At 48.4% G+C, this 16295-nt stretch overlaps 1 protein-coding gene across 4 annotated transcripts in view; it reads left to right on the top strand.

Annotated features, from left to right (window-relative positions):
• DDX21 (DExD-box helicase 21) overlaps positions 1 to 16295 on the top strand; it is a 790459-nt gene that overhangs the window by 112556 nt on the left and 661608 nt on the right. For 2 of the 4 annotated variants that reach the window (XM_069610614.1, XM_069610615.1), the window contains exon 3: positions 2353 to 2553. The exons of the other annotated variants lie outside the window; for them this stretch is intronic. In XM_069610614.1, coding sequence (XP_069466715.1) covers positions 2353 to 2553 — 201 coding nt within the window. The remainder of the gene's footprint in view (positions 1 to 2352; positions 2554 to 16295) is intronic. 4 annotated transcript variants of the gene reach the window in all.

The raw sequence follows: 16295 nt of genomic DNA, 5'->3' as shown, positions 1-16295 counted from the left end.
CATATACTACAGTACTTCATACTATCCAGGTCTGTGACATTTAAACTACTTTGAAGGAGGAGCAAAATGGCATTCAGAGCATTTGAAGGAGCAAAAAGGCAGAAGTTGATAAAACGAACATTAGTTACTCTAAAACAGTGCAAATAGTGAGTTCACCAGAGGAGTTAGTTCAATGCAATATGTATGCCAAAGTCAATGGGCTAGAGTCCTGTATAGGTAAAAAGGGTTCTGGCAGTTAAACGGAAAAATGTTTGCCATGGTTCTCAGAAGTAGCTCATAGAAGAGAGGTTCATATGTCTGGTCACAAGCTGACTAGTCCTGCAAGTTGCCAAGTTTCACGCACTTTCGCAGTAGGAGGTAAGGGATCTCGGTCGGGTTTTCACAGTACCTTATATTGAAGAAAAAGATGCAGCTGAAGACGTCTGTTCCTGGCAGTTCTTGCAGATCTCGCTGTTCCTGAGCCTCAGTCGTGGGTACAAGAGGGAGGACGCTGGGGGGACTCGTGTACTGCACAGGGACTGGTCACAAAGCAGCAAACAGGCAAATCTTCGGTTCCGGTAGCTGTTGTCAAGCACACAAACTGATGTCCTCCCTGGTTATTCGGTTTCCTGCAGCACTCTGAGGAAAATACAACCAGCTTCGAGAATGGTGTTCAGGTGGCTTAAAAGTTGATTGGTCCCACCAACTCAACGGGAGAAGTCGTCCTTGGAGGGCTTCTCTGTCGAGATGAACTTGGCGATTCGGGCCTCCAGCAGGGCTTCACCAGGCAAACCAACGGTCCAGGAGTTGCAGCAGCCGTCCTCTTCCAGCTTGTCTTCGGTTCTTTCGTTCCAGTTGTCGACGCTTCCTTCCAAGCCAAGAGACTTGCCTTTTATCCAGTTTCCTCCCATTCATTCCAGCCTAGCTGCCATTCACCCAGCAGGGTGGCTGTCGTTGCAAACCATGCTAGTGACTGAATATTCCTGAGACTGGGAGAGCAGGTACATTTCTTCACTTGGCTGCAACTTCTGTGGCTAACCGTGCCATAATAAACAATGCTACAGTACTTGTGGCAAAATATACCTGATCGCAGTGGGACGATGGGGAAGCATTAGGTAATCTAATCCTTTAATTTCAGGGTCTGTTCCAGAAAATAGTCCACAAAGCGAAATAAACCGCTAATGCCTTTATTAACTAACGAAAATAATAAAAATGGCACTACAGAAACATTATGCCAATTTGCAGGAGCAGAAGTGATCCATTTCTGCTAAACAGCCTTTTCAAGTCCCAAATCTTCAGGAAGGCAGTAGATAAGTTGTTAGAAAGACCTTGATACCCTTCAAACTATAGGGCAAATGTTCAGAAGAAATGGCAAATCAAGATTTCTGGAAGAAATGGCAAATCAAGAGGTTTCCCTGCTAACAGGTCTGTTTGACCCATTCCTTTTGCACAACACTGTTTAGCGGTTTACTCTCAAGTTGGTGCATGGGCTCACAACCACAGCACCACACACATTCCTCAGTCTTGCACAAAATGTAGAAGAAAACCAAGAGTGAGAGGACAGATCTCGCGAGGAGTGTCTTCCTCAAAGCATTGACTTTGATATAGGTTTGTTCCCATGTGACATTGGGGGTGGGGGCAAATAACGACATTCACTCACTCATGAGAGATATGTAACCTCAGTTCAATGAGTGTTGGGCACAGTCAATGGTTACTGGGGCAGGGATTTCGGGGGGAGAATAAAACCACTAGATAGTGGTTTAAGCAAACCATATGATCTAAGCAGACACAAGCTGCAACAAGACCATTACTGGGTAAGTATTGTTTCTCGTGCTTAGCTAGTATAATTGTTGCCATTTTCAAAGACTAGTAGTAACGTCCTATGTATTTAATTTAAATGGTTTGGACCCTAGGAATATTTCTTGACTTGCATATTGGTCTAATATTCCTAGATCCCATCCCTCACCCCATGACCTCTGTCAACTTGCACATGTGGGAAACCAGTTACTGGTACGAGTGACATTATATGATGGTATTACACTTGTGACCAGCTGTTTGTTTCTTTTACATGAAATTGTACAAAATGCACCCTTCGCTTTGGATTCTAGGAATTTTAAGTAAGATAATATAGCAAGATTGATGCAGGAGCAACTGTTGGGTTCACCAGAAGACCTTTTTAAAAAAAATAAACCTGTTATGGTGCTTTATGATTTTGCATCCATTTTTTACTTTGCCCTACGTTTTGTTGACATTTTGACTTTTTATGGGGAGCATGTATGTTTAGTCTGGGCTTTTTTTTTTTTAGCAATCATGAGATTAAATAAGATGCAAAGTTGTCAGTTTGTTTTTAATTGAACAACCTTTTGTCTACAGAAGAAAAAAGAAAAAGGCAAAGACCACCAGTTCAAGGATGAGAACTTTGAAGTTCCCCAACCAAAAAAGCCAAAGAAGAAACGCTTGCTCTGTGACATTCCGAAGCAAATCTCTATGACCAATGGCTTCCCTACTTCAAGTATTCTGATAGATTCTGGAGATGAGTTGTCAAGCACAGATTATAAAACTGATTGTGATCAGGTAATGCTGGCTTTTATATGTACAGATTGAGTTGATTTTGAGCTGACTGGATGGATTGTATTTAGGTATTTAGATGGCGCTCTTTCCCCACTTGTGTGGCGTCAATGCGCTTCTTTTTTGGTTGGAATGCCCTTGGTGACTGTAGTCTATTTGGTGGGAAATTCTAGGGAGTTTAGCTTAAGAGATGCATGTGTGCATGCTGTTCTAAGACTTGGGTGGCTGGCAAGGCTCGACTAAGCAGCCCCAAGAGAGGTCAGACACATGGGTGGGTGCTGTTGAGGTTTTGAGATTGTTATTGCTGAGAGTCTGTGAGGCCAGCTATATCGGGTTCTTTTCGGGTGATAGTCGATGTATGCTACTGCCAGAAGTGTTAAGGTACTTCAGGTGTTTGTCTAGACGGCTGTTTGATGCTAGACCAAATGTGCATAGCCCTATCCATATTCTATTGTGCATGGATGCTTGGCCGTTCCTGCGGCCTGCGTCCACACTAGTGGTATGAGATCTATGTACCGTAAGCTGCGAGATTGTTTGGCTAGAGTGATATTTGTCCAGTTCTAGAATGGAGTCCTATACCAATGGGCCTAGGTTTCACAATGTAGCAGGTATCCGCAAAGTTGGAGGCTGCACCTAAATTGGAGTATCCTGCATGGTGGTAGAGGGGCCTAGGCTTCAGCATATAGTACAGTAGGTTTCCGTAATGTAACAATCAATGGTTTTGTGTTATCTAGATTTGGGAGTACATTTGTAGTGGGAGATGCTAGTATTAAGGATTCCCTCTGTGAGCGATGCAGGTTAATAATCGCAGGGATTCCTTATTGATGGGCGTGTGCTACCCTGGGCTTCTTATCTCATTGTTCGTGGTCTCTAATGTGGATCGGCAGGCGTGGTGAGAATGTAGTGGGTGTGCCAAAGCGAAATATGCTGTCTTACCTGGAGTGCTTGATATGATGTGCTATGATAGATTATTTAGAACATGCTTAATACCCAGAGGTTAGGAGTGTTGTGGGTTGGTTGATAGTATTTCATATGTGCCCCACAAAAGCTGCTGGCTTACTTGGAGTACTTGTCGGTTTTTACGTTTTTACATTTATGCTATCCAGACTTCATAGACTTTCTTGTTGTTTAGTTTTTTGGTGAGACATAGCTACAACTGAGTATTTTGACGCACCTCGTAACCCACCCTGCCTCTTGAATACAATTTTATTTTTGCCTAAGAGGAAACGACGCACCCCACCCCCCCCACATATATTCCACTAATTTCACAATTGATCAGACCGGTTATGATGTATCCAAAATACGCAGCTTGTGCGGGCAGTATTGTTCCAAGTAGTCCCCCTGCAGAATGTCAAATATTGGGGTACATTCCCGCAAAAATGCAGCTTGTTCCCCCCTGAATAGTATGTGACCCATTCCAAGGCAACCAGATTCCAGAGTTTATACAACCATTCTGCCAGCGCTGGGGGTAGGGGCTTGGGGGTGGTCCAGATGACTTCCATTTACAGGCTTTGTGTTTTGGCCACATTATTTTGTCCGGACCCACCATTCGCGGCAGGGCTCCCCAATCGCCCTGTCCCCTTTCCAGCCATATGTCTCCTGAATAATCTTATTGACTTCTTAGTAGGCCTGTAGCACTGGGCTGGTGCCACCCTTTGCCCCATACCCCCTCCAACATTGATCTGCTATATCCGGCTTCAACCTGTGTGGCCTCTGGTGTAATGCCATTGATACATGAGCTTCAGCCAGAACTTTCTTCTGGATAGAGGTTGTTAAGCGAAGAATGTCTGACCAGAGCATGGCCCAGATCTCCTCTGAGATTGCACAATCTAATGTGTTCTATCTGTTTTGGAACGGCAGCTGCTTGGGTGGGGGCGTGTCCACAAGAAACCTGTATATTTGCAAGATAGGTTTGTCCCCTGGGATTGATATCAGGAATTTTACATGATGTGGGGGATGTTCTGATGTGGTGTAGGCGCACTGCCTGGTCCCACGTGTCCGCCACTAATTTTGTAATGTTACTATGATGAATATTGTGGGTATGATCTGCTCTTGGCAGCCTTGTTGTCCCCACACCAATTCTTAAACACCATTAGCTGTGCAGCCCGGTAGTATTCCTGAAAATTCGGGAGTCCTAGGTCCTCCTCTGTTTGGGGGGAGCATTGGAGTTCTCAATGCGATCTGAGGTGTTTTTTGTTCGCCCATATGTATTTGGAGATCTGTCTGTTTAGTGTCCGAAAAAAGGCAGTCGGGATGGGAATTGTAAGAGCCTGGAATAGGTATAGGATTCTTGGAAGCATGACCATTTTAATCGCATTAATTCTCCCCATCAGGACACAAAGTGAGGACCAAGTTGGTAGTTGTGCCCAAATCTGGGCGAGCAGTGGATGGAAGTTAGCCTCACAGAACCCCCATATTGTGTGTGTGATATTCACACCCAGGACTCGGATACTATTGGGAACCTACTTATGTTGCGTTGCTTCTATCGCTGCTATCACACCGGCCTGATTCCCTGACCGGTTTAGGATTTCTGACTTCGTAATGTTAATGTTTAGGCTTGTGACCCTGCCAAACTCCAGCTCCTGCAGCGCCACGGGGAGGGCGGAGACCGGCTCAGTGAGTGTGAGCAGCATGTCATCTGCATATGCAATTATTTTGTGACCCCCCCCCCCCCTCTCCCAGGATATGTCCTTGATTCCGTCTGAGTCTTGCCAGAAGCGGCTCCAGATGCAGTGCATAAAGTAGGGTGGTGAGAGGGCAGCCCTGCCTTCTACCCCTACAGAGTAGAACCAAAATTGAGCTGGCCGTTCAACAAGAGCCGAGCCGTGGGGGTGGGCGTAGTTTGCCAGTATCATCGCTGTAGATTTAGGCCCGTACCCCATACTGTAGTGTTGAAGAGAGACCATTCAACGCGGTCGAATGCCTTCTCCGCATCCAGTGAAACTAGCACTGCCGGATCTCCTTTCTTGACTTTTTCTAACAGATGACAGATTCTCCTGAGATTGTCGTGTTTGGCGGCCCTTAATGAACCCGGTCTGATCCAGGTGAATCAGCACTAGCATCAACGGCACTACCCTATTAGCGAGGATCTTGGTATAGATCTTAGCATCTGTGTTGATGAGCGCGATAGGGTGGTAAGATCTGCCGTTGGTGGCATCTTTCCATGATTTGGGGAAGAGAACTATCTTGGCCTCTTCGATGGAGTCCGTAATCCTTCTCGTGTCCTTAAAGGAGTTAAAAAGAGCCACCAGTCTGGGGGCCAACGTCACCCTGAACCACTTATAAAAAGAAGCAGGGAACCCGTCTGGGTGCCGCACTTTGGAGGGAGGCTCGCTATCACCAGTAGTACTTCCTCCTGTGTGATGTCCCTCTCAATGAAATCTCTGTATAGGGTTGTAAGTGTCTGCAAGGGTGCAGCCTCAATGTATTCACGCTGACGCCTCTGATCAGGGCGGTCTGCTGCATACTGAGCCAGATAGTAGGTGTGAAACTGTAGCTGTGTGTTCTGTGGCGGTCACCCTATTGCCAAGTGAAACTTCGATCGCCAGAATAGTTTGTGCTGCTTTTTTTTGCTTCAGCTTCCTAGCCAGACGCTTGTCTGCCTTATTGGCCTTGATGTAATACCTTGTTTTAAGTATAGCAGGCTTCTTTAAGCTTGCTTCATATTGGGAGTCGAGGTGCCCCTTAGCACATTTGTATTGCCTGGGCAATTCTGGGCAGGACTCTCTGCATTCTGTGCATGATCCGCTTTACCTCTGCTTCGTGTTCCAATTTCCTCTTAAGCAGTGTCCCATCTGCCTCGGCCGTAATAAGTTCCCTCATTGTTGCCTTAAACGCATCCCATACTACCCCTTCCAGCGTATCAGCCCCTGATTTATTTTAAAAAAATTCTACCATTTTGCCTTCCAGGAATTCGCTGGACGGCTGATCGAACAATAAGGCCTGATCGGGCATGGTCTGAGATGCTTATGGTATATCTATTGTTCCAAACCTCCCTATGAGTGTGGCCGATGCCGAAACAGTCTATTCTGGAGAACTAATTGTGCACATGCGAGTAGTGTGTGCACGCAATTAACTCACCCCTTAAGGAGGTCCAGACATCCCTGAGGGTCAGTCTCTGGAACTGTGCGTTGAGGGTCCGCGATGCAGGCAGCTGGGCGGATTTTGTCCTTGAGCTCTTATCTCTAACTGGGTCCCAGGCTATGCTCAAGACCCCCATGAGATTTCTTTTTAGGAGCGGGTGCACAAGGGAGTGCTTGAGGGGGAAAATGAGTGGCAATGGAGTAGTTGCAGAAGTCGGCAAAAGCCGGGATGAGGGCGATGTCCTTAATGGTTCTAGAGGAGCAGGGGAGCACCTGGTCGGCTGAGACTGCCGTAGAGTGGGCAACTTTAGAGACCTCATCAGGTTCTATGGGTAGGAGAGTGCGGGGGTGAAGGGGGAGTGATGAAGATGGTGGCGGTGAGTGAGGCCAAGATGTTTGGAGTTCTGGAATTGAAATGGGAGGCCAAAGCAGTGCAGAGGGCCTGGGAAGGAAGGGGAGAGGTTCCTTGCAGATTTTGAAAGGTTCAGCCATGCTAGTGGCTCCAGAGATGCAGGCTTGAATGTGGGACCTCTTCATGGAGTGGATGGAGAAACGCTATTGCTTTTGGAGTAGGCTACAGGCCAGTTTGTCGGAGGGTAAACCGGAGGTCTGACTCTTCCGTTCAGCAACTCTACTTTTATGTTTCAGTGAATCTAGATGGGGGTCATACCAACTGTTGCACTTGGAGGCAGGCTTCAGGTGGATCCTCGTGAGGGGCATGGATGTCAAGGGTTTTGGAGATCGTGAGGTAAAGGTTGGCGCGGACAGTCTGTCAGATGCAGGGTTGCGAGGGGGGAATGAAAGTGGGGGAAAAGGCAGCTACTGACACTCGCTTCATTGGTTGAATGACTACAAAGGAGGCTGGCAGTGCGGGAGCCAGCCCGGAAAGAGGGCTGAGGGGACCCGAATGGGAGGAGAGTGGTCGGACCAGGAGAGTGGGTGTTGTGGGTGACCAGGTTAGTGATGGGGATGTTGCCAGAGAGGTGGCATCCAGTGTCTGGCTGAGGGGGCCGTACTGGAAGGATAGTAAGCAAGAGTGAGTCAGTGACTGATTCAGGAAAATCAAGCTGGATACTCACCAAAGAGGAGTTTGGAAGATGAGGTCACGAGGGAGCAGGTGAGGTTATCAGGGTCCCTGTAGATGGTAGTGAGGGAGAGGGTAGGTGAGACCCCTAGCCTACAGACAAGGTATTTAAAAGGTGTAGGAATTAGTAGATCTGATGGAGGCCGGGACCTACTCGGAAAATCAGGGCAACTCCACCTCTTGGCCAGTTGGGCCTTGGTTTGGAGAGGAGTTTGTAGCCCTCGGGAAGGAGTGTGTCAAGAGCAGTGACTGAGCTGGTATTGAACCACGTCTCGATAAGGGAGAGGCTGTCGAGGTCAAGGTCTTCCAGAAGGAGACATGTTCTTGTTTGACAGCGGAACGAGCGTTCAATGTAGCTAAGTGAAGCAGATTGCCACCTTTTGAAAGTTTTCTGAGGGGTACGGGCGTGACACAGCCATCGTGGTGGAGGAGAGGTTGGCAAAGAGGAGAGTAGCAGGAGAAGGGGGAAGTGTAGGTTGAGAATCTTGTTCCATGATGGTGCCATTATGATAGCACATGCAGACATACAGTTCCCCAGCCAGCGTGTTCAATGAGCTGTGCAAGTCTGGCAAAGCGTACCAAGCCTTAGTTTAGCTTATTACTTGTGGAGTGCACCAAACCCTGGGTTATCTGGGCGCTTGAGTCTAGTTGATTGTTACAGGAACATGAACAAAGACAGTAGATGCATAGCTTATTGACCGGGTTACAGGTTGGTCAGTTGTGCCAGCGTCCTAATAAATACAGGTAGGCAGTACATACAGTTGGCAGAGGAAGCAGATTGCAAAGGTCAACAACGGTCAGCTAAGCACAGTGGGTACATGCTAAATTTAGAGTTGCTGGTTAAAAAGCCAGTCCTTCACTTTAGATCTGAAGTTCCAGAAAGAAGGTTCAGCCCTGAGACTAGGGGAAGGGAGTTCCACCGCTTAGCAGCAAGCACCGGAAAACTAGTCCCACCTGCAGTTTTTAGTTTGTATTTTGGGATGTTGATGCTGTTATCCTCTAGACCCATAAGGTCTGTCTATGGTAAGTTCCTAGAGAATTTATCAGCTAGATATTTCATAGCTGTATTTGACAGGCATTTGTGTGTGATCTAGCGCACGCAAGGAGTTTGTCACGCACTGGGAGCCAATGTACATCACGTCTGAATGCAGAGATGTGATTAGAGCGTGGGATATTTAGTGCCAACCTGAGTGCATTATTCTGAAGGACTTGTCATTTATTTGGGTTGAGAATAAGGTGTTGCAGTAGTTCAACTTGGACAAAATAAAGCCTCGGGCAGCTGTTGGTCGACAAATAGGGTTTGCATGCATTGATCAGTTTGTTGGTATATGCAGTATTGGAGGCTGTGATGTTGACTTGTTTTTTCTTGGAGAAAGGGTAGAATCTGTAAACGCCTAGCGTTTTGACTTTGTCAACGACTTTAATGATATTTCCATCAATGTTAAAGGTCTTATATTGTCTGTTTAGACAGACTTGAGAGCCAATGATCAGGAGCTCCGTCTTGTTGTCGTTTAGGCACAGGCTATGGGCAGCCATCCATGCCTGGATTTCAAGGTACATTTTGTTTAGCCTTTTGGAGTCTTAGTCATAGCATCCAGTGAGCTTAATGAGGACCTGGGTGTCATCCGCATAATTGGTATAGGTGACACCCAAGTTATCAAGGCGATCAAAGAGGAGCTTGGTGAAGATGTTATAGAGCGTTGGTGAGACACAGGAGCCCTGTGGGACTCCACAATAGCTGGGTACTGGCTCAGCAGACGCTGTAGGTGCAAAGACCCTTGTTCTATTTTGAAGATGGGTTTGGATTCAGCAAGCAGCGTTTGAAGAGAACGACTCAGCCGTAATCAAATGTTTAGTGAGGATCTGGTGGTGGTCAAGATCAAAAGCTGCTGAGGTCCAACAATAAGTTGATGGCCAGCTTGTCTTTGCCTTTATCCATTTAGATTTGTAGGTCCAAGATGGCAGTTTATGTGCCGTCCCTTGGTCTGAAGCCGGATTGGCGCAGGCCCAACAGATTGTTGTCCTCCAGATGCTTTTGAATTTGTAGATGGGCTGCTCTATCTAATGTTTTTTAAGAGGAAAGGGACCATTGTAATAGGTCTATAATTGGTAGGTATGTTGGAGTCTCAATTGGGTTTTTCGAGGGGAAATAACCCATGCCTCTCTAAGATTGTTGGGGACTGAGCAATTTTCGAAAGATGCATTAGTCAAGGTGGTGATGAAGGGAGTACATTTGTTTGCTCCTTCCTTGATACCTGATGCCGGACAGGTATCTCCCTAGCATTGTGAGGGTTTTAGTCCATAGATTATGTTTAAAACTTTTTGTGGTGACTGGAGAGAAGTGGAACGGGCGGCAGGGAGGAGATTGCTGGTCAGACTGTGAGAATCTGAGCTCAGCGCAAGACTGTTCGTTTTTATTTTTGTCTCAATTTTAGCTTGAAATAAGGCTATTTTGTCAGATAAGGCCTTTTGAAAATTGGCACACCAGGCCGCACCTTTGATGCAGGCTTCAGTGGGTTGTGTAGGGGACTCCAATTTCCTTAGAATGGTGGAGTTCTTTTGTGCCAGATTTGGCGTTTTTGAATTCTGACGTAATTTATTATATTTTTTTTTTGTGAAGGTTTGCTTTTTTATAGGTAGAAGCGGCATTATTTAAACCTTTCCTTGTTGGAGGTTGAAGGTGTTTTTCTCCAGCTAGCTTCATAGGATCTTTTAGTGTTGCAGAGTGTTTTTAGATCTGCTGTAAACCATTTGTTTAGTTGGGCTGAGGGTTTCGTTGGGCAGGTCTGCCAGAGAAGAAGGGTCCTTCTCCAGCATGGAATCTGTCATGGATTCACATGCGCATGAATATTCCCAGTCAGGCTGGGAATCCTCGGTAAAGAAAAAATCAGTTTCACTTCTGAACTGTCTTTCTCCTAACAACCAATCGCTGGTCTCTGGGTCATATTGCCCTCAGCCAGTGACTACCCTCTACCTAAGCCCCTCCTGTGCAGCACATTTTTGAGAATTCTCGCTAACAGGCTAATTCCCTCCACCTTCGAGACCCCCAGCAACTTTGCTGGATTTTGAGGACTTGATTTATTTAAGATGGAGAGACACCCTTTTTCCCCACTCTCATATTTTGATGTGTGCTTTTACCTCGTTTTTTTTTTTTTTTGGTTATGGAGTCTAACCAACTTCATAGGCATCATCTTTTTAATTTGTCACACCGCACATTTAGTGCAGTGGCACAGGAAAGCCGTCGAGGCTTCCCAAGGTTTAAATACCTTATCTGGGATCTACTGTTTCCCAGAGCAGTGAAATTGACTTCTTAGCCTTGTAAAAATCTAGTACAGCACACCCTATCTTACAATAGAGTGCTGAAGGGGTTACTTAGTATCCCGTATGTCTAGTTACTCATGTAACAGTCAAATGTTATCCTTTCCCCTCAAAATGGCTTGTGGCAGTGGTTTAACAAACTACCATGATTTATCCTGGCAGCAAACTGTTCGCAGCACCTGTAACGTTAAATCGTGGGAGCCATGTTTTTCAAGATGGTGCCTGTGCCTCCTTTTGTTAAAACGGTTCCCAGTCTTCTGGTTTTGCCGTGTCTTTGTGGAAAGGTCCTTCTCGAGGAGTCTTTCTCCGCGCCAAACCAGGTTTGGTCTTTGTTCATTCGCCTTTGTCGGGCTTGAAGAGTGGAACCCGCCACTGGCGCCCGAGTGTCTGGTGTGGGCAGAAAGTGAGGGAGGTGCCCGAAACTCCCTGTGCTTAGTCTCCTAGGAGACCCAAATGCACTCTGGCATGATTGGCTGACTGGCTGACTGTCCGGCAAGGACAGCCACCCTGCTGGTTGAGTGACCACTAGGCTGGAATGAATGGGAGAGAACTGAATAAAAGGCAAGTCCTTTGGCTTGGAAGGCAGTCGACCACTGGACGAAGGAACTGAAGAAGAGCTTGAAGAGGACGGCTGCTGCAACTCCTGGTCCATTTGTTTGCCCGGCGAAGTCCTGTTGCAGGTCCGAATCACCAAGTTCGCATCGACGGAGCACCCCTGCAAAGGACTGCTCAACTTCCAAGTAAGCCACCTGGACACCCAACTCTGAGCTGGTTGCATTTCCTCAGATGCTGCAGGATACCGTAGAGCCAGGAAGATGGACACCACATTGTGGCATTGCTTGTAAGCTGGCCTAAAGCTTTTGGAAGATGTTCTGGACTCCCACGAAGCAGGACTGACCAAGCCCGACATGCCCCCCATGCCCCCCCCCCCCCCCCCCCCACAGTTGAGTTCGGGGCCTCAGATGTGAGGAAAATCCACCTTGACAACCAGGAACCACTCTTATTGCTATTTGCTGTACCGCAAGGAGCTGAAACGCGAAACAGCCCCTGAAAGTAAAGTTTGCCAGTTGCCAGCTTTGACGGTGCCACTACAGTGCAGGAGTCTGTCCCCACGATGGAGGCCCAGGAACAGTAAGATCTGCAGGGCTCTACAGGAACAGAATTATTCAACTGCATCTTTTTCTTCTTTACTAAGGTACTGTAAACTAGCCTAAACTTGCTTCTTACTGTGGAAGTGCTTGTAACTTCTGCAACTCAAAAATCTAATCAGCTTGTGGCCCTACATTTGATTCTTCTTTTTTATCAAAGACTCCTAAGAATTTGTGCAAAGACTTTTCCATTTACCTACCTGAAGTGTGGCATCCTATACAAAGACTTTGGCCTATTGACTTTGGCTTAGCCTATTGAATTGAATGACTTTTTCTTAATATCTGAAAGTATTTGCGATGCTTATGAATATTTGTAAATTCTTGTTTTCTAATAACCTTTACCTTTTACTTACCTTTAAAGAGTATTCTGTATGCCAACGGTAAGGTATTAATGTCCCCAGCACCCTTGTCATTGAAGTCACCTGTGGGTGTAGGTTGTCTGTGGGCCATCCCAAAAGGGCCTCGTCTGATCCTGAAACTCAAAGTATATAGTATTGAAGTGTATTTGTATGTTCGAAGTGTATTGCTCCCTTCTAAAGAAGGCTTTATAACTGACTGATGAATACATTAATAATTGTTTATGCAAGAAACCTTGGGTGTAGTTTATTTCAATACCTGTAACTGTGAATCTTTGTAACTCCTCTGCTCACCACATTTCCCCTCTTGAGAACCGTGGCTGCTCAACACGCTGCCAGAACTGTGTAGTACAAGCTTGTATCAAAGATTGGATTGCCTATACCTGTAATCATAGTTGCCTGTAGTGTTCCCAGAGGGTACTGCATTCAAACTTTGCCTAACACTGCCATCTTCAGATTTCTACCGCACGTTCAAGTGTTGGGCGTCCTTGTGCTATAGCCCTCTAGCTTTTACTGCGTTTTGTGAGTTTTGCTCTTTTCTTTTCAGTCAATCGAGCCGCAAGCTCCATTGATCAACCTTTCCAATTAATGGGGACCCATTTTCGGATTCTTCAGTGCCCCTCAAGGGTGGATTTTCCTCGCGTTTCTTCTTGAAGGATTCCAGGAGCTTCTTTGTGTACATAGCAGAGGAGGAGGACTCGGTGCCCCTCTTCGGTTTTCCCTGGCTGCAACCTATGGATCGTCTTTTCAGACGATTGACATTATCTGTGCCTCTACTGCATGCATTCGGGCCAGGCGCATGTGGAGGACGACTGCGTAGCTTGTCAGGAGATGGTGCTGTGCACGCGGGCCGACCGCAAGTGCCTCAATGAGTGGCTGCAGGCCAGGGCCCCTTGCTCTGGGTGAGTCCTGGCAGCATGCCTCCCCTGCCCAGAAAAAGAAAGCTGAGCGGTCTTCTAAGACCTTTTGAGGGCGCCCCTCCTGTGGGGTCCCAAGATGAGGCTAAGCACCACGAGTCCACTGCCTCGGGAGTGCCGTTGCGACTGGCTCCTCGGTGGCCAGGGCGACTTCTGCATCTCCAGCACCTTGGACCACGAGAAGAAGAGGAAGTCTGATCACCCGGGCAAGCTTTTGGAGAAGACCCAGACCGGCCCGATGGAGAAGGCCAAGGGGGAGCGGGACTTCATCCCTCCCCCTAAGGCGAAGGCCCAGGTGCATCAGGCGAAGGTCCACACTTCCATTGAAGTAGTGGCTGCGTCAAACGTGAAGGCCGCCGGGGTGGATTCGCAGGGCATGGCCCCGAAGGAGAGAGTATCCCTGCTTGCCAGGAGGGAGTCCTCTTTCCAGCTCATCAGAAAGACTTGGGAGAAGATGGTGCCCATCATTTCACCGAAACAGTCTCCCTTGGTCGCAGAGAGGGGGGGGGGAGGCACATACTACAGGGGATGGACATTTCCTCAGAGGATGAGCTCCCCAACCTCCCAGTCCTCCAGGAGAGGAGATGCATTGCAAGCAGGCCCTATGGGAGGAATCCCAACGAGGGTGACAACGAGCAACAGGGCAGCGACGACTGAGCAGACCAACCTAACCCCCCCTGTCCCCTTCACCCCAGCAGCCACCTGGGGATATCCTGGTGGACAGTCTTACAACTCTACATACCCTTGGCAATCCGGACAAGGATGCCGCTTGCGCCGGCGGCCCCTCCCGCGGCGCCGGGGCCATCTGAGCCATCGCCATCCAAGAGGAGGAGGAGGAGTTAACCCGCCTTCGCCTTTAATTCCTTCGCCTCACTTCCCCCACGGAGGGATGACACTGAACCCAACAAGGCGACTGGCACGGACGGCGGCGGCCTGGGGGGTGCAAGGGGGGGGAAATCTCCCATCTCGGCCGGCCAGATCTTTACCGGCCAACGAGATTGGCTCGTTCCACGCCATGATCTCAGGGCCTCAGAGCTGTTCCAGCTCATCCCAGAGGAGAAGAGGGTTTCCTTTACCAGCACCAGGAGGTGAAGAGTAAAACCGTACTTTCGATCCTGCTATTGGATGACATTTGGGACAAGGGGTTGTCTCTTGATGAACCCTTCATCGGCTCCGGCGAAGAGGATCGCTACAAGAAGAAATGGTGCTAGACTCTGCACCGAAGTGCTTATAGTCCCAGCGGTCTCCAGATTCTGGTGTCGGTAGTTGACAAGGAGTTGTCTTTGGGCTCGTCCTCACCCTCCCCCAAAATTAACCCCGCCCCATCCCCGAAGGTGAGGGAAAGAAGTTGGATGCCATGGGACGAAGAGTGATCACGTCGGCAGCGACGACCATCAGACAGGGAACTTTGGTTCAAGATTGCCCCCCTCCTGGACTTCCTTCCCAATGACAAGAGGGCTGAGGCCTTCTACAGGAAGGCGAGGTGGCTTCCGACCATGCCATTAGTGGCCAGACATTGCCGACACAGGATTCTGCCAAATGGGCAACAGCATTTTCCTTAATCGGTGTGGCTGGCTAAGGGCCACTCCTTTCCGCTAGGATGTGCAGTCGAAGGTGTTGGACATGCCCTTCAACGACAATTTGTTTGGAAAGACTCTGGACGAGTCTCTCCAGGCCATCAAAGCGGACACAGAAGGCTCGTGAATTGGGTACAATTGAATGACGGCCATCCTTTCGGTCTTTTGGAGGGAAATCCCAAGTTTCCTCTATTCGGAGGAGGTGATTCATACTACCGTCCGCCCTCCCGCTCATCGGCCCAGGAGACCTACAGGGGCCGTGCCAAGTCTGGAGGTGGGCATTATCGCTGCCAAGGGCCCCAAGGCAGCGGTTCAACTTCAAAACCAGATTGAATCGGCGGTGGTCGGGCCCCCACCTGTGCACCCCATTGGGAGGCCAGCTGGCTAACTTAGCGTGTGGAAGACCATCTCCGACCATTGGGTGCTTGACGCTCTCGCCCACGGACACACCCTAGAGTTCCAACAGAAGTGTCCACAGATATCACCAGTGGCCCGTCAGGAAAACCATGTCCTTCGGCTGCTGCTGGAGGTACGGGCCATGTTAAAAAAGGTGGCGATCGAGCTTGTCCCAAAGGGGCTCCGGAGTGTACTCTCGGTATTTACTCGTCCGAAAGAAGACCAGCGGTTGGAGGCCCATTCTGGACCTCCGCCGTCTGAACAAGTACATCAAGTCCTAAATACATCAAGTCCTAAAAGTTTCGGATGGCGACGCTTCAGCATGTGCTATGACAGCTGGAAGAGGGGGATTTTCTATTGTCTCGGGACTTGGAAGATGCCTATTTTCACATCCCCATACTCAAGGGACACGGCAAGTACTTGCGCTTCGTGGTTCAAGGACATTACCAGTTCAAGGCCCTTTCCTTTGGGTTGAAGTCGGTGCCATGAGTGTCCACCAAGTGCCTGGCCCCGGTGGCGGTGCAGCTGCGTCTACAAGGCATCCACGTGTACCTGGACAGGCTCATCCGGGTGAACTCCAACGACATTGCCGTCGACCACACGACGAAGACAGTTTAACTTCTGTCAGACTTGGGGTTCTTGATAGACTTTGCAAAGTCCTGCTTAACTCCATTACAGGACGCACTGTTTCTGGGAGCCTGACGTAACACAGTGCCGTGCCTGGCGTCTCCGGAGGAGAGGATTGCGGCCATCCTGGGCAAGGTACAACGGCTGTTGGCCCTGAAGGTTGCATGGGTGAGGTCCATGAAGTCCCTACTCGGTGTGATGTCGTCATACATATACCTCACTCGGCTGTGCAGGCTGTGGATG

The sequence above is a fragment of the Ambystoma mexicanum genome, chromosome 8 (assembly GCF_040938575.1).
Source record: "Ambystoma mexicanum isolate Mex_15411 chromosome 8, UKY_AmexF1_1, whole genome shotgun sequence".
Taxonomy (NCBI): domain Eukaryota; kingdom Metazoa; phylum Chordata; class Amphibia; order Caudata; family Ambystomatidae; genus Ambystoma; species Ambystoma mexicanum.
The sequence above is the reverse complement of the archived record's forward strand: the minus strand, read 5'-3'. Positions and strand labels throughout refer to the sequence as shown.